Raw genomic sequence first — 22,623 nt, 5'->3', positions numbered from 1 at the left:
CTGGACAGCAAGGCTAGAGTGCACTGCTTCTGTGCTGGGAGAAACCAGTGCGTGTGACTCCACTGTGTGGGGGACACCTGGGAGCTCCAGCCTGGGCTCTCCTGAGCTCCCCGCTACCCACCCCTTGTCTCCGCTGGTTTTAATCTCTTTCTGCTGTAATAAACTGTAACGATCACAGCCTCGCTGAGTCCTGTGAGTCCTTCTAGCAGATGGCTGCACAGGAGGGGTGGCCTGCGGACTCCTGACAGCAGCTGTCAGAGGCACGACCCCGTGTGCCTGCGGAGACGGCGGCTCCGCACGAGGCCGGGTCCACGCGCAGGTCTGAAGGCCTCCTCAGGCCACGTCCTTCCCGCAGGGAGGAAATGGCCTCGGCACACTGGGATTCATGCCTGTCCTCCTCAGGATACTCTCACCCCCAGGCCATGTCCCCTGGGTTCACACACACCACTGCTGACTGGCTTGAGGGAAAGGACCCTATCGCAGAGCCTCTCCAGATGCCACGGCAGAACGAGGACCGCCATCTCGGGGGAGGGAACCCACAGGGTCAAAGCGCTCACAGGACTCCCCTCTCCTGCTGCTGTCACCTGCCCGTAGACAATAACCCAGGTCTACATCTCCCTGGGAAAAGCTGAGTCTAGAGAAGCTCAATCTTGAAGACAGAAATGTCTCCACAGGGGCAGGGGCAGGCAGAGCAGCCTGGACAGGATTCGATATTAACCTGTTGGAGAACGAAAGAACGGTAGAAAATACCTCTGGTCTTCCCTGGCGGGGGAAATGTCTGCTTCGTTGGGTGCTGCAAGAGCCAGTGTGGGGTCTGCCCCGGCGGACACCGTGAGCGACTGAGGGCACGCGGCAGCCTCAGTGAGAACCTGCCGTCGGGATCGTCAGAGGGAAGCACGAGTCTTTCCAGCTTCCGCTCTGGCCTGGCCTCCCCGGCCCAGCCTGCGCCTTGTTTCCCAGCGTGCGCCCCGGGCCGCGGCTGGGGCTTCTCCCTCCAGTGCCCGCGGAAAGGGCAGACACTGGGGCAGCCTGGCTGGTCAGCCCCGAGCCCAGCCATCCAGCCGGCCCAGCCCCCGGGAGATGGAAGAGGGGTGTGGGGCTTGGCGGCCCCACTACCCCTCCGGATGCTGTAGTCATCCCAATCCCAGCAGCTCCACTGTCTGAGACCAGCTGACTTACAATAATGACTTTATTTTAACATATTTAATTACAGACATAAAATAGCTGGGGAAGGGGGTGAGCCCCAGCCTCGCCCCGTCTCGGGGCCGCCAGGAGGGGGATGCAGGCGAGGCCTCCCTGATGACCCTCCTTCCGGGGGTCTTCCTATGGCAGGGCCCTATTGCTTCAGGGGGGAGGGGCCATGCAAACGACGGAGGCGGGGAAGCCTCTGGGCCCCACCCACCCCACCCGCTAGGCCTCCCTCCGCAATGCCCGGATGTGCCCCAACCCCAGCCTCTCCACCTTTCTCTTTCTCCAGGGAGCAGACACTCTGGTCAGCTCCCCACCCCCTCTGCAAACCTAAAGGGGAATAAATACAAACTTTACAAAGTAAAAGGGGGTCCAATGTTGCCCTGGGCCGGGCCTGGGGTCACATGGGGAGCAGGCCCTGGGACGCGCCGCCTCACATCATCCCTAACTGCAGCAGCGTGCTGGCGTAGGCCATGGGCTTGACGTCGGGATGAGGCTGGGGAACGAGAGGACAAGGGAGACAGAAATGGGGCAGCTTCAGAGGGAGTCTCTGAGCACCAGATGCAGAGAGCAGCCCTCCCCGCAAGAGCTGTCGGGCACCGTGCCCTGCCCTTGACTAGGCCTCTCAGCCTGGTGCTCCCCAGGCCCAGACCAGAGAACGGGACCGTGCGCGTGACTCACCACTGCTGTGAACTGGTGGAACTGGGGCCGCAGGTCGGAGCCCCGGAGGTGGATGTAGGAGGCTTTATTCCCCATCTGGTCACTGTGGGGACAGGGGCAGAGGGGCCTGTCAGGGGTGGGGCAGGGGGAAATGCAAGGAAGGGCTGGGGGGGCGGTGGAGAAGAGACCCAAGGAGGCTGGATGGCAGAAAGTCCAAGAGAAGAGGGAGAGAGCCGGACAGAGCCCATCAGAAACACTGACAGAAAGAGACGGACAGAGATGCTGAGAGCCAGGAGAGGCAGTGTCACAGACACAGATGGACGAAGAGACACAGAAGTGAGAAAGAGGCCAACCCGGGAAAGGCAGGAATCCAGGGGAAAGGAGCCCCCCCCCCCACCCCGGAGGCTCAGGTAGGAGGGGGGGGGGATGAGGGGAAGGAGGGTGAAGGTGGGATGGGGGAGCAAGGGGTGTGCAGATGGGGCCAGCAGAGGGCCTTCCTGACCCGACAGGCAGTGGGCACACGAGGCCCCATGGAAGCAGGGCTCTTGCCAAAACCCGAACTCTGATCTGAGCACACCCTGCCTCTCAGCGCCCGGAAACACAGGGGCCAGAGGAACGTGGTGCTTGGCACCCAGAGGATACGGGCAGCCTGGACCAGAGCACAGGCAGCTGCAGGACGGGGGGCCTGGTTTCTTCAACCAAAACCCAGCAAGCAGCAGGGAAGGAGGGACGGGGAACTGGAAGACAAGGAGACTGGGAGTGTGGCCCTCATGTGGGTCCTACTTGGAAGACATCAAACTGAAAAGAGACATTCATGAAAGACGAGGAAAGAGAGTGCTGGGTTCAGGTGGCCTCTTCTGACACCTGACAGCGTGACAGCGTTCTGCTTGTGTAGAGGAGAGTTCTTTCTTCCAGAAACATACGGGGGTGTCAGCACATGAAAAAGGGGATGCCTGGGGTTTGCTTTAAAAGAGCCCAGGGAGTTGGAACTGCCGGACCTGAATGACGGCCACGCGGGCGTTCCTTACACTATTTCACCTATGCCTGCCTGTCTTTGACATTTTCTTATCATAAAGTTAAGAAAACAAAAACCAAAAAAAACCCCACAGCACAAAAAACAGTGGGTGGGGAAGAGAAGCCCAGACCAGTGGGGTAGGCGGGACCCACCAGTAGTTGGGGGCGGAGAAGACGGTGACACAGCGGCCGCCGTGCGCCACCTCGTAGCCCTCGGCCTTGACCTCGTGGCTGCGGATGATGTAGTCCAGGTGGTTCTCCTCCAGGAAGGCCTTGGTGACATCAGGGCCAAACTGGCAGCTCACGCCCCGCTTGCTGACCGAGCGTCCGTTCTGGGGAGACAGGGAGCTCAGGGTGCTGACCGCCCCACCCCTCTCTGCCCGCAGCCCACACCTGCCGGCCACAGCCCTGTGCACACTGACCTGCGGCTGTGGGTCTGACCAGAGCAGGTCGCACATGGGACCTGGGAGGGGAGGAGAGGGCACGTCAGGGACTGGCCCACCCCACGGCACGGTAGGGGTGGGGGCTGGACAGGGCATCCCTGAGCAGGGGCCCGTGAAGTGGGGTTCTGAGCCCCATGACCTCCCCTCCAGACCCGTTCAATGTATTCTGGCCCCACAACGGGAGGAACTTTTAACAGCGCAGCTCAGATCACACCCCTCTGCTGCTCAGAGCCTGCTGTAGCTCCCACCGCCCTAGGGACAAAGCTCATGCTATCCACCAGGCCTGTGAGGCTCTGCAGGGTCTGGCCCCATCCACCCCTTTAAAAAGAACATCCCTGCTCACCCCCAAACCACTGGCCTGCCAGCTCTTCCTCCCACCTGCGAAGCTCACCCTGACGTGGGACCCCCTGTGCTTGCCTGGGACGTTCTTCTGTGAGGCAGGTGCCTCCTTCCCCACCAGCTCTAACGTGGTGTCCCTAGGCATCCCAGCCACCCCTCTGGGCCCCGTGCCACACTTCCCACAGCTGTGTGTGTGCGTGCGCATGTGTGAGTACTCTCTGTCTGTGCTCGTGGCTACAGCAGGAGCCCTGATATGCCGCTCTCCGGGCTCAGCGGCTGAACTCACAGGTACATGATCGGTGCGCGCTCCCCGCGGTGAACACGAACGCTCCCTTGCCAGCACAGGCCCGTGAGGGAGGTGCGCCAACCCAAGTTACAGGTGAGGACACGGAAGCCCACCTGGGGTAGGGCCACCCCTCTCCGCTGGAGATGCTGCAGCCCTGGGAGGGAAGGGGCTGCCACCCGGCCCGCCCCGGTCACCTGAATCTGGGGGCTGCCGGTTCCGCTCGATCTTCCGGATATCGTCTAGGGTGACGCCGTCCTCACTGAACAAGCCCCCGTGCATGATCTGGGGTGCGGGGGGGGGGGGGGCGACAGCTGTGTGAGTGGAGGCGCCGGCCACACCCCAACCCTCCGACTTGCTTCATCAGCACATCTGCCCACATGCAGTCCCCGTGGGTGCGGGGTGGGGGTGGGGGGTCCGCAGGGTCCTGGCGCCGCCCTCACCAGCACTTTGCCGTTGATACACTGGGCCAGCGGGAGCCACTCGAACACCTCGCTGAAGAGTTCGTACATCTGGGCTGTGTATTTGGCCTTCACCTCACCCTCGAAGCCATAGATCTGGTTCATGTTGTCCGTCTCGTGGTTGCCTGGCCAGCAGCAGGATGGAGAGAAGCCTCAGACCCCCTGCCTGGGCACCCCCGGGGCCCACGTCCGGGAACCCAGGGTGGACTGCCCGGCAGCCCCAAGCCAACAACATTCACGCATCAGCTGGCTGGCCCCTCACAGAAACCCGACGAGGTGCAGACTGTTCTCAGTCTCTTTTCTGGAGGAAAAAACAGTCTGAGAGGCACACGTTGGGTGAGTCCCCAAGGCGCAGGCCTGGTCCAGCCCCGAGCGACCATGGCTGTGTCCCTTGCCCCTGCGGGCCCTGGGCTCCTGTGTGGAGAAGCTGCGTGCCTTCCAGGCTAGAAGGACCAAGGAGGGGGCAAGCCTTAACAAAAAAACAGGCCCACTGTGGAACACCTATTGTGGGCTGGCCCTGTGCTGTGCCTCCAACTTCCCCCGCACAACCTCGTTCTTCCCGCCCGCGGCTCCTGGGGCCTGGGGGAGACAAGGAAGCTGCCCAGGCCCCGTCTGCCGGAGCCAGTTCTTCAGTACCCCCTACGGGGAAGTCCGCAGCACGTGGTTACTGAGCACCTACCACGGGCCAAGCACTGCTGCGTGAACCCCCTGAACCTAGCCACAAACCTGGCAGGCCCCCAGGAGTCCCCAGCCCAGCCCACCACCCCCACTCCCTCCTCCTCATCTCTCCATCTCTCCATGGACAGCCACCCCCCACCCCCGGGCCCCGGTTCCCTGGCGAGCTCATCTTGCACAAGGCCACATTGACCCCAAACCCTGCTGCCGCCCAGCTCACCTCGAAGTAGGTGAAAGTGATCTGGGTACAGGAGCTTAAAGCCAAACAGGGTGAGGATCACTTCTACGGAGAAGGAGCCGCGGTCCACAAAGTCGCCATTAAATATCTGCTCTGCTAAGGAAAACGAGGGGGGCGGGCATTGCCTTCTTCCCCAGACTCTTCATGTCCCACAGCTCCTGCCAGTTCCTCCCTAGGGGTGGGGGTGTCAGCAGGGCTGGGGGTCTGTGCTGCTGTCACTCCTTGCTGTTTGGCTCTGGCCTGGCAGCTGGGCCTCTCCGAGCTCAGCAGGACAGTGCTGACATCCCCAACCTCGCCTGTTTCTTGGCAACAGATGGTGAACGGGGACATGGGGTGGTCAGCTTGCTCTGCTTCCCCCCCCCCCCGAAATACAAGCCCTAAAGCCACGGAACACAGACCCTCCCACCCAATACTGCACAGGCCTGGAGGTCGCCATTTATCAAGCAACGGTCGTAACCTCAGCAAATACTTATACAGCTCTGACTGTGGGCCACTCGCCTCTTCACGACTGTTGCAACGATCCGATGAGGCAGACCCTACGACATCCATTTTGCAAACGAGGAATTCTGAGGCCCGAGAGAAGAGGTAGCGCTCTTAACAGCAGCCTCATCTGAAGATGAGGAGAGGCTGGGGCCCAGAGAGACTGAGCCACCTGCCCAGGTCACACAGCATGAGGGGACGGGCCCCGGCCTATCTGGTGCCTGCTGGCCACTCCACCCACATCCCTGTGCCCGAGCAACTGCTCCAGCTTCTCCCTTTGCGGGTCCACGCTCTGCTCGCTGGTGGGGGCGCCTCTCTCAAAGCCCAGTGGAGGAACAGGGAGGGTGTGCTCTTCTAAGGAAGGATACATAGGGGTTGGTCTCCGAGGGTAAACCATTGAGCTCAAATATGTTGAGGAGGTCATAGAACTGGCCATGAGTGTCCCCGCACACCGTAATCTTCTCTGTCTGGAAGAAAAGAGGCCACCGGAGAGGGAGGGGCCCAGAGAGAGACGTGGGGAGGGGGCAGAGGTGAGGGGAGGGGCAAGAGGTCATGGCAGACCGAGAAGAAGCATGCAAAAGACATAGGCAGGGAACACAGAAATGAAGGGGGTGGGACAGAGACCAGGAGGCCAGGAGAGGGGAGGGACATCCGGGGGAGAGGCATGGGGTGGGGGGGAGAGGAAAGGCAGACCAAGCCAGGTGGGTCTGTGAGTTTTCTGAACTCCACAGCCCCTCCCCAGCCGGGAAGCCCCCCACCCCTGGCCCATCCACACACCGCCCCACGGCGCGCACCTCTTTGAGCGTGGTCTCCACGAGCGTGCTCAGCTTGGAGAGGGCCTCTTTGACCTGTACCAGGATCTGGAAGGCAGGGCGGGCTGTGAGAGAGGCTGGAGGGCGGGCCTGCCGCCCATTCTGAGCCCCGGGGAGCCTGGGCTGACCAGGAGACACTGCTGCATGGAGGGTGAGGGAGAGGCCGGGAGGGGAGAGGAATGAATGGGCAGGGGAGGCCAGATGAGTGAGTGCTGGCAGGAGCCACAGGCGGCCCCCAAGCTGTGACCCCAGCGGCCTCTGTGGCATTTCAACACCGGGATTATTTCACGTGAAAACCGAGATTCTGGGTTCCCCTAAAAATAATCAGCATCATGAAGAAACATGGGTGAATCCAGATTTGGAACATTTTCTAACACAACTGGTCTGGACGTGTCTACATGTGTCATGGAAGAGTCTCCCCGAAAGGGCATGAGACTGTTCTAGATGAAAGAAGATAAAAACGCAACATTTAATCTTTCAACGGATTCTGGATTTTTAAAACAAACAAACGCAAAAAACAAAACCGCAAAATAGCTACAAAGGACGTTTTTGGGAGAACTAGGGGAAACTAAAGTATCTGTCTGGAAATGTAAATAATACTAGTTTTTGCTAAGAGAAGACCGAAGATGACCTCGACGTTGTCATATATATTTGACAATGTTTCCAGATTTTGCAGACGGCCTGTGGACTGTTTGCATCAGGCAGTATTAATTTCTAAGGGGAGACACCCAAACTGTGGTCATACAGGAGAATGTCCTGTTTTTAGGAGATACAGGTAATGATGCAATGTCTTTCTGGTTCAGGAAAAGAAATGAGGAAAGAAAGACCACAGTGTGTATGCACGCACACACATGTGTGTAAAAAGTGAAGATAAATGTGTCAAAATGTTAACAACGGGCGCATCTGGGTGAGGGGGCATGGATGTTAGCTGTACTGTTCTTTCGATGTTTCTGTAGCTTTGACAATTTTCAAAATAAAAAGTTGGGGGGGGGACCAAAGTATTAAAAAAAAAAAAAAAAAGTAGAAGATGTCCACATCTGGTCGGAATGGAGGTTATAAAAGACTGTCACTCTTGCCCTAATGACAACAAGCCCCAAACCCACAAAATAGAATCTCATGAAAACCAATGGAGAGCCGAGGGTGCTCGCAAAGAAAGCTAAATCCATCAACTGTAGCAGCGACAGGCCTTTCCTTGGGGCTTCCCAGCCGCACGGCAGGAGGGCCGGAGGCCAAGAGGTTCCGCGAGGCCCAAGGTGAAGGTGGCCAGCAAAGCGCTCGGCCGGGTGTGGGCTGGTGACGGCGGAGAGCCCAGAGCAGCCCCCGCCACCGTACGCCTCTGCTCTCACCTGCCAACCTGCTCACGCTGCCGTCGCAGAAAGCGAGATGTGTGTATGTGTGTGTGTGTGTGTGTGTGTGTGTGTGTGTGTGTGTGTGGCCTCCCGAGGCACCAGAGTGGGGGTACAGAACTCCCTCAGCAGCCCGAAAATCTGGCCATGGGGCTGACCATCAGAGAGCGCTCCCACAGTTCCAGAAGCTGGAGACGTTACAACATAAAGACATCCCTGGGATCCTGCCAGGGCTGACTCCAGTCTGAAAACACCGCGAGCCAGGGGAGAACTCCAGCAAGAGCTGTGCGCAGCAGCAGATGGGACGGGCAGGGCCCCTCACGCCGGAGGCCTGGCGGGAGCCAGGGCTGCCATTTTCGCGCAGGGCTCTTACTTAGCTCAGTCCCTACTGTTCTTTTACACAAAATGTCTGGCAGACGATAAAAAACGATGAGACACACGAAGAACAGACAACAGAAGTAGACCCAGAGATGACCCAGATGGTGGAATCACCAGAGACTTTAAAATAACTATGATAAATGTGTAAAATATCTAGTGGAAAAGACAACATGCAGGAACATATGGGGCAGGGAGATGAAAACTATTAATAAAAGGAACTAGATGGAAATGCCAGAAGCGAAAGCGCAGCGTCAGAAATAAAGCCTCCTCTGCGCAGTGCTCGGCATGGGGGCCGCCCCTCCCCCTGACCTGCCTTCGGGGCGGCATCTGGGCGCGGCCAGCGCCTCGATGGCTCTCCAGGGCTCCCAGGTGCCTGCAGCACCTGACAGGTGCGTTACCTGGTAGGCGCATTTCCGGTGCAGCTTCTTCTGGTCCTTGTACCACTGCATGAGCTCCTTCATGAAGGTGATTGTCACTTTGCCATCCTCGAGCTTGGGCCCGCTGTACTCGTCCTCGATGGCTGGTGTGCGAATGGGGAGCAGGGGCGAGAGTCAGTGGCCACAGCCACCACGGGGGGTGGCTGGCTACCGGGCACAGGGCGAGAGGAAGGTGGAGGGAGAAGGTCCTGCTCCCCAGCTAGGTCCTTTCCCTGCCCGCTCCTCCTGTTCGGGCCAGCTCTGCTGACCTCTCTGTCCAGTGGGCCCCCTCTTCCAGCACCCTCTTTCCCGCTGCCTCCTTGGTTTGACAGCACTTAGCAGAGCTAATTCATTTGTTGACTTGTTAAGCATCTCTCTCCCTACCAGGGCATCAGCTCGATGAGAGAGAGACTATTTTATTCTCAGCTGCATCCCCAGTGCCTGGAACAGGGTTTGGCACATAGCAGGTGCTCAGGAATTATCTGTGGCACGAAGGACTGAATGACCTGGAGGACCTAGACAAACCCCACAGGGAGGCCCCAGAGGGCTGCACTGGGCGGTACAGATGCAGGTAGGGAGCTAGGCCCCGGTGGGGGGTAGGAGGGGCTCACCCACCTCGCCCGACCTGGGGAATGCGAGCCCCAGCGTGGGACCGTGGGGTTCCTAGGAACGCAGTCAGAGGAGCAACAGACAGCGGCCGGGGGACCGGGACCCAAGGCTGCCCCCACCGCCACTCCCCAGTGCGCGTGGGGAATGGAGAGGGCCCATGCAAGGATGTGGAATGTTCGGGGCTGGGCGTGGTGGGGCACCCAGGCTTGACTCACTCATGCTCTCGATGTCCAGCGAGTCCACCACGGAACGCTTGTGTTCATCGCCTGCAATGGCCCGCTCAAAGGCCTTCTGCTTCACGATCTTGTTGCACTCCTGGTACTTCATTTTGGCATCCTTGTCGTGGGGCTTCACCTTCACCACCTGGGCAGGTGGGCAGAGGGACGGAGGGGAGGAAGGAAGGAAAGAGGCATCAATGCCCAGGCACAGCCGGCTTGGGACAAAGGAGCAGGCAGAAGAGGGAACGCCACGGCTGCGCTGGGTCTGCCTGGCCCTGGGCGCCACGAACCTGGAAGCCAGACCACTGGCCTCCAGGCACTAGCGGCGCGACCCTGCACTTTCTCACCTCCACACAACAGTCTGTGCATCCCATTGCCCAAAACTGGGCAAGGAGAGCTGCCCACACAGGCCTGTCCTGAGGTTTGGTAAACACTGTTAACCCAAGCAAGCGGGATTTCTTACAAAAATCCTAGCTCTGTCGTTAGAGTAAGTCTCCCAGCTTCAGAGCACGTGCTCCGCTTGGAGCTCCTTGTGGGGACCCCAGCAGGCTGAGGCTTGCTCTACTGACGTGATGGTCAATACCAAGGGGGGGTGGGATGCAGAGGAAAGGGTGGGCTGGGTCCACAGTCACAAGGAACAGTCCAGACTCAACAGAACCAATGCCCTGCTGGATAACCTGGACTCCCTGGGCCTCCATTTTCTCATCTATAAAAGTGGGGGGGTCACATATGACAGGCTCCACTGGCAGGGCCGTGGGGAAGCACAAGTAACGAACAAAGGTGTCCCCTCGGTCTCCAACTCTGAAAGGCAGCAGAGACTGTGGACAGAGGCAGGCCGCCTGGGTTCAAACCCCAGCTCCAGCAGTCCTCAGCCGAGTAACCGCGGGGCAGCGTCTCTGCGGGAGGGAAGTGGTCAGAGCCTGAGCCTCCGAGGGCGGCTGTGGGCATCCCGGCAGCGAACTTGCACAGAGCGTGCGCAGCGGTGCCGGCAGGAGCAAAGTCCGCACAGGCGGTGGCTGCACCTCATGGCCCTTTCACGGGCCGCTGTGCTTGAAATGGGCTCACATGCAAACAAGCACCAGGCCTGTGACTTGGAGGCACAGTAAGTTCTCAATAAAAGGAGCCCGTCCCCCCCCCCCCCCCCCGCCTTCTACAAACTCTGATCTTCCCGGTTCGGAAGCAGAGAGGGCTCTGCCACTTCCTTACTGCCTCACCTTCAGCGAGAACATTACCGCCACGCCCCCCGTGCCTCAGTTTCCTTATCTGTAATTGTAATTGCTATGAGTGGACCCTGACTGACCTGCCCACACTGTGGGTTGCCCGAGGAGTAGGTCCCAGAGCTGGCCCTCAAGTGCGGGGATGCCACCACCCCTGGGGAAAGGCTGGCAGCAGGAGTCAGAAGCCTGTGCAGAGGCACTTGCTAACCCCCGCGGATCATGGGGGCTCCTCCCTGGTGCGCAGACCCAGGAGATGGCAGGAAGCTGGGGCGTGGCAGGCGCTGGCTTCCTCCCTGTCTGGGCAGGCTCGGGCTCGGGCGGCCTGCCAGGAGGCTCCACCTGGGGTGTGGGTGTGGTGTGAGGCTCGGGAGGGAGGCGGCCCCAGACATCCCCTGGAGTCCTTCCCAACAGGGAGAGGGTATGAGTCCACACCCTGGGATCAAGTCCAAACCGCCACTCGGCCTGGCCCACACGGGCCTGCCCACCCCTCTGCTTTCTGTTTGCCCAGCACAGCCCAGCCAGACCAAACCCGCAAGTCCCATGTGCCAGCTCCCGTCACCTTGCACAGGCTGCCCCAGGCCTAGAACACCTCATTTCCACCTCCAACTCTTTCTAGCTCCTCCTCCTCCAGCTGTCAGAGCCACTGTCCCCTCCTCCGGGAGCATCCCCACCCCCCAGGCTGGGTCAGGCATCCCTCTGTGCTCCCACAAGCCCTGGGGCTCACCTGCCCCAGCCCTAAGCACGGCTGAAGGTGAGTGTCTCCCCGCTGGAAGGTGGCCCCACGAGGGTGAGGCTGCGGCTATGTCCCAGAGGAAGGATGAACCACTGAGCATTTCCTCCGGCCAGTCCCCTGTTCTCAGAGCCCCCAGGGCAGGTGGAGGATGGGGACGAACACTAGCAAGGCCGGGAAAAGAGGAGCAGTAACAACACACGGCTCGTTTTCAGAGCGCTCACCATGCGTCTGGTGTCGTCGTATGCACTGAACCTGCTCGTTTTATCCTCCAAGCAGCTCTGTTGGGTGTTACCACAATCCCCACTTGACGGATAAGGAAACTGAGGCTCAGAGACATGAGGTAGAGAAACTGAGGCCCGAGAAGCCAGGATTCCGTCTTCTCCCTGCCTAGGATCTTGCCTTCCACCACACACGCTGGGCGGTGCCCCCTCCCCACTGCCAACCGTCCCCGTCCTGAGCCCCCCTCAGCTCCTAGGAAGAGGGCAGGGTGCCAGCACCCCGGAGGATGGCCTGTCGGGGACTGGCAGCCAGCGAGTGCTCATCCAGACCTGGCAGCGGTGGCGCCTGCCACTACGACTCACTACAACTCACTACAGGCTGGGAAGGGGGAAGTGGCCCTGCTGGGCCCCCCTGCTCTGGGGGAAGGTCATTTGCTCCAGACTGGAGGGGCCTGGCGAGTCAGAACTCAATGCTGGACTTGTCTTCAGAAAGTCGTATGTGGGCTGTATCATGGTCCGGATCCCGACCCCATATGGCGTCTATGTGGTTACCGGGGAAACCGGAGCATGCTCTCACTCTTCACTTCTCACAGCCCACGTGAAGTCACCATGCCCCAGAGAAGCAGTTTCGACAAGAGCCATTCAGCTGGGAGCGCTCACGGGCAAGACACGATGCTCAAACTGATGGAACAGTAACCCGGGTTCACGAGCCCTAATGTGACGCCGTGGGGGCCGCCTGTGTGTGGTGACTGGGCAATGCCACAGGGGACGCAACGCCCCCAGGAGGTCTGAGTGGCACGGGTACTTACAGTATCCCGCTGCGGCAGCAGAACCTCTGGTCACCCCAGTGGAGGCATCGAGACCGTCGATGGCCTCTCGTAAGTTCGGGTCAGATTTGGCCACCAAACGAGTTGCCCAAACTTGCCTACAAGCATGACGAGATGCGGCCTGGACAGCGGCCAGGCCTGTCCGAGGCACACAGACAGTGGGAGGGGAGCCGGGTCTGGGGCAGGCACCACACAGTGACAGTCTCAAGCATGACAGCAGAGTTGTCACCCTCCAGGGTGAGACACTCTAGTGATTTAATTTAGCTGTGCCGAGACGCCCTGTCCGCTGCGTACGGCCGGTGGTCAGGAGCCTGACTCGGGTACCAGCCTGTCACTTCCTGGCTGTGGGACCTCGAGGGAGCGAACCACAACCTGGGCCTCAGTTTCTTCATCTGTAAATCGGGGATAAGGACAGGCCCCATGGCCCAGGGTTGGTGTGAAGACTACCAGCTACTAGGGCACGAGGGTCACCGTCACGCCCGGCCCATGGTGAGTGCCGTATGACGCATCAGCTACAGCTACTTCTGGAACCATGGGGGTAGCCGTTCCTTACGTGTACGGGCGCTGTGCGGGCTTGCGAGGCTGGACGATGCTGGAAGAAGAAACCCAAATGCAAACCCTATTATAAACCAAACCTCCAAAACCTGAGGTGGGGAGCGCAGAAGGAGCCCCCTGGATCCAGCTTGGGCCCAAATGACCAGCGACGTTCCAACCACAAACAGGAAAGAACAGGGCAGGGGCGGAGGGGTCCTCTGAGAAGAGGACCCCAAAAAAGGGACAAGGAATCCTGGAGCAAGGGTCCCTCTGAAAGGATTAACTTGGAGGTGAGAGGGATGGGGGGATGGGGTTCAACGTGGACACACGGAAAAGGGAGACCAGTTCCTACTGAGGCCCCTGGAGAGGCCACGGGCTCTCCCCCCAGGCATCCCCCCCCGGAGAAACGGCAGTGAGTGCTAAGTGGGGGCAGGCCCCACTCTCAACGGACTAGCCTCATGTATTCCTCGCAAGAACACTCTGAGGCAGGCCCCCGTGTTCTCCCCCTTGTACGGATGCGGACGCTGAGGGCAGAAAGCCAAGCACCCCGAGCTGCCCAGCCCACGGCTGGGTGTCCCGATTGTGCTGCCAGCGCCAACTCCTACATTAGTGACCTTGAGGCCTCTGATTATGACTCACGGTAACGAAAGATACGTTTTACACCACACGCCCATATTCACATACATGAGAAACATTTTCTCACGTACACACTTCCTCCAGACGAACTGCTTTCTTCTTCTCTAGTCTGAGGAAGACAGAGGTGTTGGTGTCAAACCACTAAACCGACTTCACGGCCCACTAACAGTCCCAAGACGGGACTCCAGGGTCCAGGCCCAACTCTGCCAGGAGACCCTGGAGGAGGGGTTTCCCCCGCCGGACCTCTCCTGCCTGCCTGTACGATGGACTGAGCCCACTCGTGTAAAGAGCTCACAACAGAGCGAGGCCCACAGTGAGCGTGCAGATGAGGACACTAAGGCCAAGAAAGCAAAGACCCTTCAACTAAAGGCAGAGCCTCAGGCCTGTGTTCATCCAGGCCCGGTCACATCTTGGCCCTGCCTCCACGGGAGCCGCGATCTAAGACGGGGCCGGAAGCTCTAGCGGGTCTCAAGGCACCTCTGGAAGGGGGGAGGGCAGCAGGTAGGGACTCTGGAGGGGGAGCTGCCCGCTGCTCACACAGCCTGACGAAACGTGTCGGAGTGGAGAAGCGGACAGCGTGAAGGCCTGGGGGGGACCCACACGGGCAAGGATCCTGGGCTCACGTGGGGACTCCCCGCTGCTCCTGGCGAAGCCTCCACAGGGAAATAGGCTGTGACAATTTAAATGCTGAGTGTGGTCTGACCTCAGGTTCGTTCCCGAAGGGCTGTGGACCCCTGCCACCAGCCTTCCACGGCATCCCAAAGGCCTGGGAAGACGTTCAGATGTGATTAAGCCCGCAACATGGCTGGAGCCGACCGTCTCAGCCCCATGCAGTAGGTGCGGTTAGGCTGCTGCCTGACCGGGGGCCAGAGCCGTGAGCAGAAGGGGTCTTTACCCGGGAAAGGCTGTCCTACAGCTCCAGGCATGGTGAAGACCCTGCCACGGAGCTGTGCTCAGCTCGTCGGCCCTCTGCCCTGCCCCGTCTCCTCTAGGCCTCTCCCTGCACTGGGAGCCCTGCAGAAACACCCTGCTCCCCTCCAAGCCCAAGGGCCCTCCTGGGTTACTCATTAATGGACCCTTCGCCCCAATGACCTCTACTCACACCACAGCCACCCCGGTGGTGGCCACTCCTCTCGCTGCTATGATGAGCACACCAGGGGACAGTAAGGGGAGGTCAGGTTGGGGAACAGCTTGGGACCTGAAGCTCCTAAGGACTGTCCTGCTGTTCCTTCCCCCATCCTCCCAGGTGTCACCCCGCTCCCTCCTCCATTTTGCCTCCCAGTCTCTAAATCACCGCCTCCTCCATGCCCCTGCCCCCACCCTGACACAGGTGTCCCCTGGCCGAGGGCTTGGCTCAAGACTTCACTTGGCCTGAAACCCACCCTCCACCCCAGGCCAGCAGCCACTCCCTCCCACTGCAGTGTGTGGCTCTCAGCCCCCTAGGCACCCCTCGCCGCACAACAGAAGCTGCTCAGAGCCCGGTGGTGAATGAGACAAAAGGAGGGAGGACGGGGGCCTATGGGAGAGGCAGAATAGTAATGCAACACATTCTGACTGAGCCCCTGTTGGTGCCAAGTAATGACCCAATGAACAGAACAAGCCAACCCCTCCTCTTAGGGTCTCTGAAGCAGGACACAGGTGCTGGGGGTTCAAATCCCAGCTCTGCCGCTTGCCAGCCACATGTTGACAGTGACTTAACTCCCTGGGCCTCAGACTCCTCATCTGCACAACGGGGTTAATTACCGGACCCCCCCACAGGGCTGCCACAATGAATCGTTCCACCAGTCCGCAGGGAGGGCACGGGACAGGCCTGGCAGGAACGCATGTGCCCTGATGTCCTCCCTCCTATGGTGACCATCAGAGCAAATCACGGGGATGGGAGTGGCAGATGAGTGGGTGAACTAGGGACTTGCCGGGCTCTAGGTCCCCTCCCTCATCTCCTCATCACGACACATGCCCCGTCTGCTGCCCTCTACAGCATATGGGCCTGTTCTGCATTCTTCCAAGCACATGTCCTCGCCCGCAATGACTGCCTACTCTAGGTTATGGGTTTGGGTTTTGCCTTCCTCCAAACTAGAGCTCCACTGGAAGACGGGTTGTGTGGCCCGTGGTCACCAAGAGTGACAAAAACCCCAGCAGTGCGTTGTCACAGGGCACGGGCCAGGCACTGGTCTGAACGCCTGAAAAGCAGAGACTCGTTTATTCTTCATGGCAGCCTTTAGAGGCAGCTCTTGGTGTTCTCCCCATTTCATGCTGTGGAGCAGGAGCCACAGAGAGCCAGGTAACTTGTCCAGGGTCACCAAGCAAGGGATGGCACACCTGGGATGTGAACCCACAAAGTGTGCTCCAGGCCAAGGGGCCTCTCGGGCATTTATCTGTCGGATGGGTGAAGGGTAGATGAACGTGCAGATGGCCTCCTGGCATCCTCCCCCCCGCCAGCCACACACCCTGAGGCCGTCCTTCCCCGGGCCGCCACATCTGGCCCTAGGTGGCATCCACCGGGCTCAGGTGCCGGGAGGCGGCCCACTCCCCGAGGCCCAGCTCACCGTCTCGTAGTCACGTAGGGCGGCCCGGAACTTGCCCAGTGCCATGTTGCTGGCGGCCCGGCGGTAGTAGCCCTTAATGTACTTCTTGTCGATCTCAATGGCCCGTGTGGCGTCGGCCAGCGCGTAGCCATAGCACTCGGTGCGCAGGTAGGCCAGGCTGCGGTTGCCATAGTAGATGGCATTGCTGGGGTTCAGCTCGATGGCCTGGCTGTAGAATTTGATCGCATTCTCGTAGTCCTTGGCTGTGGAGATGGAGGAGATGGCATGAGGCAGGGCTGCTGCCACCCAGTAAGAATGGGCCCTAGGCTGGGTACTGGCCCAGTCTTCCCGTTCACTGATGGGGAAACCGAGGTCCGCAGCTGAGCTCAGAAATGTCTACTCAGCCTGTCTCCTCTTCCCTGTCCCAAGTGTCCCACACTTTGTCTCCTCAGGTTCAAATCCCCAGGACTCAAAGTCACCTCCACACACCCACCCAGCCATTGCCCCTTAAGGCCCCAACCTGGGCGGTACTTCTTCCAGAACTTCAGGAGGGTCTTCCTCCAGTCCCATGGCCCGGAGAAGATATATTTGAGTACCAGAGCTCAGATGTTGTGAATCAGCAGATGTGAGTCTGCCCTTGGTTGTCCAGCAAAGCAAGTAAACAAGCCCAAAGAGGGGGCCCAACAGGAGAATAGGAAGTGGGAAAGGAGAAGGAATCTACTTAGGCCTCAAGGAGAAGGGGACATACCAGCAGAGACCCAAAAGCAGCAACAAACTGGAGAAGAGAAAAAGCATTTCCAACAGAAGGAACAGGAGGTGCAAAGGCCCTGGGGCGGAGAGGGAAGGGGTGTGCTGCCAGCACAAGCCTTGTGTTCCAAGACTAATGAGAGGCTGGTGTGGCTGGGGTGGAGGAGCGGGAGGATGGAAGGGGGTAAGGGCAGGGAGGCTAGCGAGACAGATCCCGAAGGCCACAGCACGGTGTGGACACTGAGGTTCTAAGTGTAGAGCAGCAGGATGTGTCACCTGGCCACGGAGAAAAGGTTCATTTTATTTGAAATGAGCTATGGCTGTGCCCTGCACTTTACATCTTGACCCATGGAATCCTCACATCTCCATGGCATAGGCACCGTCTGGTGCTCAATTTACAGATGAGCCACGGAGGTCTTGTTCAAGGTCAGACACCCAGTCTGTATCTGCAGAGCCAGGCTTGGACCCCTCCCATGGGCCCATTCGATCGGCAGGAGGCTAAGGCTTGCCTGATTTGGGGCACCATGACGTGCCAAGTGCCATGTGGGGCTCTTGGTACATGAATCCCTTCCCTGAACCCTCACAATACCCCCGAGGACAGCTGCATTAGCCCCATTTTCCAGATGAGGGTACTGAGGCTCAATGAGGAAAAGCCCATGCTTGAGGTCACAAAGCAAGTGGTAAGCAGGAATGAGACCCACACACTCCCATTCTTACTCTCCATGCCGGGTGGCCCCTGAGAGGGAGCCTAGCACAAAGGCGGGGGGCCTGGACCAAATCCCTGGCTCCACCTCTTATTTGCCGGTGCCTTTGGGTAACTTACGTACCCCCTCTGCACCTGAGTTTGAGACTCCTTCTCTTAGCACTCGGCCTAAAATGGAAGTCTTGCTCTAACTCCCACCTTTTCTCCAGCGCCAAAGGATAAACCATGGCTTTCCTTTGTTTTGTTTGCTTATAATCCATTCCCGCAATTTGAACCTAAGCCCTGTGAGGGCCAGGGCCCGTCTGTCTTACTTCTCTAAGCCCTGCCCTGTCTGAAGACCCAGTACTCCCTCTGCCCTACCCTTCTGGAGCTCACAGTCCAGGAGGACGGACACACACACACACACACAGAGTCCAGGCACTGACGACACAGACTGTTTAGCACAGGGACAGACCAAGAGGATACCACAGCAGGAGACCTGAAGGGTGACAAAGAGTGAGTCAGGTGAAGAAAACAGAAGAGGGTTCCAGGTTCCAAGAAAAGTTCTTCAATGAATAAAGGAAGGAAGGAAGACAGAGACAGACAGACTGATACTAGGAAAAGGAGAAGTCAGGTCCTGAGGAAATGGCCAGGAACAATATAACAACTCCCCCTGCAGCCTAACACCTGGCAATCTTTCAAATGGCTCCCCTATCCCCTCTTTCGGGAAGACCTCCTCGACCCCCAGGCTGAGTCAGGCACTCCTTCGGGCTACCCTACCCCAGCCCTCCTCGTTCCAGGTTTGTCACCGTTAGGTATGAGTGTGTCTCTTCAGGACTGGGAGCCCCGGAGAGCAGACCCAGGACTTCCCAGAAACGAGCAAGGGCAGAACCAGCCAGCCTAAGTCTGATGGACCCTCCCTGGAATGCCAGCACCTTCGAGGACTACCTCCAGCCTCCTGGCTGCATTCCAGAGGCGAGCTGGCCAGCTCTCTCGACGGCTGAGGTGTTACTCAAGTGGCCTTTGGCCTGGGGTGGGGAGCCTGGTGTCTCCGAGCCTGACACCTGGCTCTGCAGATGCTGACCATGAGGCCTCAGGCAAACAGCCTTCCCTCCCTGCATCTCCGCTGGCTCATCTGAAAACGCAGGAATCATGACCGGCCATGCCCTGCCTCCTCGAGCTGTAAGGGCTAAATAAACTCTCATATGGAATGTGGCTACAGCAGAGAAAGCCATCAGCAGATACTTGCAAAAGAAGTGAATACATGACTAACCAAAGAAGAGAACCAGGCAGAGGAAATGGAAGGGGACTGTACTTCACGCATCTACCCGACAACACTGTATCCTGCCCTGTTCTATCTACTTCACAAATACGGGTGCATCTAACACTCGAGACAGTCCCTATTTTAGAGAGGAGGACACAAAGGCACAGAGAGGTTAAATCATTTGCCTGGGGGGGTCACACAGCAGGTAGGAAAAAGAAACAAGATTTGGATCCAGGCAGCCTGAAGTCTTAGCCATGTCTACAAAAGTCTTAGACCGAAGGCCTCTTTGAGGGTTAAATACAACCCCTCCCATTTTACAGAAGGGGGGCAATGAGGCCCAGAGAGAGGGGAAGAGAGCAGAGCAACATCGGGGACCAGGCTCTGAGCTCACAGAGGGGATCCAGCCATGAGGGGGGGGGAGCCGGCTTCTTCCCCCTGCAGGCTCCAGGTAAGGACTCTGAACACGGGAGCCAAGCACGTGGTGAGGAAGGGGGATATCCGGGCTCTGCTGCTCACACTCTGACCTTGGGCAAGCAGTTTCACTTCTCTGAGCCTCAGCTTCCTCTGTAAAACAAACAGGGCTGCTCCTACCCACCTCCCAGTGCCGCGGGGAAGATTAAGCAAAGTGGTGTACCTGGCCACCACAGGGGCTCAATTAAGGAGAGCTGTAATTATTCTTTTTATTGTTATTCCCACAGCCCCCGAGGCTGGGGCTCTGTGCCTGCCACTGCCTGCCAGACAGTGAGGGGCCTGGACCAGGAGCTTTCTCCTCTGTGCCAGCTCAATGCGACCACCTCTGGATGCCTGCCCAGCCTCAGGGGTTCTGAGTGCCCAGGTCCTGGGGGGCAGCCCCCCCCCCAATGGCTTACCGTTTCCCAGAATTCTTACCTCGCCTCAGCATCAACCCTCATACTTGCTGCTCTTCCCCAGCCCCATTTCAGGGACAGCCCCACCTTCGTCGCCATCCCCGAGCTGGAGACCGTGCCTTGTCCTGCACACGGCTCCTGATCCTTCAACCCCCCAAAGCAAGGCAGTGGCCACGTTCTGTCAAGTCAGCCTCCTGAACATCTCAGCTCTATTCATCCACTTCCATCCCTACGGCCCCGCCCTGCCCGGGTCTGGCCTTCATCCTGTTCAGCCCAGGTTCCTGCCTCAGCCTCCTCCTTGCTCTCCCAGCCTCCAGTCCTGCCCCTCTGCAGGGGTCTGGCTAAAGCACAAACCTGATCCTGACCTTCCCTTTCTCAGAACTATCCATGGCTGCCCAGAGTCCACAGCAGAAAGCTCAGGCTCCTCCCTTGCCTCTTACACTCCAGCCCCACTCACTTCCTCGGTGCCAGGCTCTGCTCATCTTTGCCAGGATAGGCCTTTGCCATCCTGTTCTTTCTGCCTGGCATTCCCTCCTCCCTCTCTCCAGCCCTCATTTCCTCTCCGAAACATTTCTTGAGTTGGTTTCTGTCTCCGGTCAGCAATGCCAAAACCTCTCACCCGTCCACTATCCTGGTCTCCTTCCTGGCTCTAGCTCTGCCCTGCATCCAATCTCAGCCAGGAGGCTGGGGGATCTTACCATGCCTCCCCACCACTCTGAGGATGACATCCATACTCCCTGACCCGGCCTCCAAGGCTCCACCTCCAGCCTCATCCCTCACTGGACCCACCTCCTTGTTGCTGTAGCTTGACCAAATGTTCCCACTCTGAATCCCCCTGTGCTCCCACTGAAGACCAACTGAAGGCTGCTAAGGTTCTAGATTACTCCCCTGCTCCCTTCTCCCGTCTCTCCTGCAGGATCAATTCCAGTTCTCTATCGGACCAGGCTCTTGGACTCTTCCATCCTTTTAAAAAAAAAAAAAAAAAAAAAAGCAGCTCCCCCTCCCCATTTCTCCACTCCTTTTTAGGACCAAAATACTCAAACCACTTTGTCAACATTTGCTGTCTCCACTTCCTCACTTCCTGTCCACTCTTGGTTGTCCTCCTAGCTGACTACCACCTTCATTGTTCCCCACAAACAGCTCTTGTAAACTGCCCTTGTTAAGGCTATCACCAACATTCATGGAGCCAAATCCATTGTTCAATGCTCAGTGCTCACCCTGGCAGCACCCGACCCAAGGCAGAGCCCTCTCCTAGAAGCACTCTCTTCTCTCATCTTTCCTGACACCTTTCCCAACTTTCCTTCCACTTCACTGACTCCTCCTCCTCAACCTCTTGTTCTTTTCTAAACATTAGAACTCCTCAAGGTTCTGGCCCCTCCTATCTCTGTATGACCTCATCCATTCCCAGGTGTTCTATTCCATTTATAGGCTGACCGTGCCCAAATTCCTCTCCTTGGAGCTCCAGATTGGCCCATCTATCTACTCAATGTCTCCTCTTGGAATAAAATCCAAACTAGTTTTGCAGCGACTTATGGAAACCCTACCTGGTCTGGCCCCTGTTCTAAACTCATCTTGTATCAGTCTCCCTGCTAACTTGCTAAAGTTTCAGCCGTGCCAGTCTATCATTTCCTACCTCAGGGCCTTTGCACATGTGGCCGCACCCACCTGGAACACTCCTTTGCGATTCTTCTCCACTCAAATGCCTTCCCTGACCACGCTTTCTAAAGTAGCCTCCAGCCCTTGCTCTCTACTTCACACCCTGTGGGGTTTTTTTTTTTTTTCAAAGCATTCCTCACAACTTCTAAGTATTTTTTTTTATTTCTTGTGTTTTTACTCAATGTCTGATTCTCCTGCTAAATTACATGCTATAAAAGGGTTGGGCCACATCTGCCTCATTCACTCCTATATCCCCAGAGTCTAGCACAGTCCTTAGCACAAAGCAAGTGCTCAATAAACATGTTGAATTAGTGAATGAATGAATCCCCCCACATCTTACTCTTTCCTAAGATCTTATGTCATACTATTCTTGGGATTTCCCCACCTTTACTCTCAGAGCCTCCCACGCATCCCTTTTCCTCGTGCAACCCCAAATCTCCTATCTCCTTACTCTCCCACCTAATGATCTATTCCCCACCCCCCACAATTCCCTACTCTATCGGGACGGTGCCCCCCACGCCCCACTTGGTGCCACCCACCGCAGATCTCCCCACTTGGTAGCACCATCACTCTCCAGCCCCCTGTCACTACTTGGCAGCGCCCTCTTCAGGTCTCACCATAGCTAGCACCTCTCAAGGATCTCACATTTGGAAATGCCCTCGTTCCCGTCCCCCTCCCGCCTCACACTTGGTAGCGCCCTCCCCAGTCTCCTCACTTAGTAGCACCTGCTCCGAATGCCACTTCTCGGTATCACCCCTTCTGTCAGAAGCCCCCTCTGTCGCCCTCTCGTAGCCCCATCCTGGGCCTCCCCACGCCGGGTCACTTGGTAGTGTCTGCCCCGCGCCCAGGCTGCCGCTCCGCGTTGCCATGGTTCCGCGCGGGCCGGGCACCCCTTGCCCTGGGTCGCTCTCCACCCTCTCTGGCCCCCTCCGGGGCGGGCTCACCTTTAAAGTAGTCGTTGGCTTCCGTCTTGAGCTCCTCTGCCCGCTTCAGAGCGCCATCAGCTGGGGGCTCGTCCCGGGGGGGCTCAGCACACTCAGTCCGCTCGCCCTCCGCCATCGCCATGCCGCAAAGCGACCCCCACCCTGGCAACGGCCGCCAGCGGCACCCGGCCGAATCGTCGCGAAGGAGTGCCGAGTTGCCGCTGCCGCTGCTGCA

General features: G+C 58.4%; 1 protein-coding gene across 2 annotated transcripts; it reads right to left on the bottom strand.

The window, feature by feature from the left end:
• Nucleotides 1-1,171: 1,171 nt before the first annotated feature.
• Nucleotides 1,172-22,618, bottom strand: PPP5C (protein phosphatase 5 catalytic subunit). 2 transcript variants are annotated; one of them, XM_026482000.4, is made up of 13 exons: nt 22,410-22,618; nt 16,272-16,513; nt 9,558-9,705; nt 8,716-8,837; nt 6,576-6,641; nt 6,150-6,248; nt 5,284-5,389; nt 4,371-4,513; nt 4,125-4,212; nt 3,285-3,325; nt 3,016-3,194; nt 1,870-1,951; nt 1,172-1,684 (listed from the first exon to the last, which is right to left on the bottom strand). In XM_026482000.4, exons 1-13 carry the CDS (start codon nt 22,528-22,530, stop codon nt 1,622-1,624), a joined length of 1,500 nt encoding a protein of 499 aa, XP_026337785.1. In that variant the 5' UTR covers nt 22,531-22,618; the 3' UTR covers nt 1,172-1,621. The 2 variants fall into 2 exon arrangements, with proteins under 2 accessions (XP_026337785.1, XP_057170491.1); XM_057314508.1 differs by having other exon boundaries at nt 1,172-1,951.
• Nucleotides 22,619-22,623: the final 5 nt, after the last annotated feature.

This window comes from Ursus arctos, unplaced genomic scaffold, assembly GCF_023065955.2.
Source record: "Ursus arctos isolate Adak ecotype North America unplaced genomic scaffold, UrsArc2.0 scaffold_19, whole genome shotgun sequence".
Lineage (NCBI taxonomy): Eukaryota > Metazoa > Chordata > Mammalia > Carnivora > Ursidae > Ursus > Ursus arctos.
The sequence above is the reverse complement of the archived record's forward strand: the minus strand, read 5'-3'. Positions and strand labels throughout refer to the sequence as shown.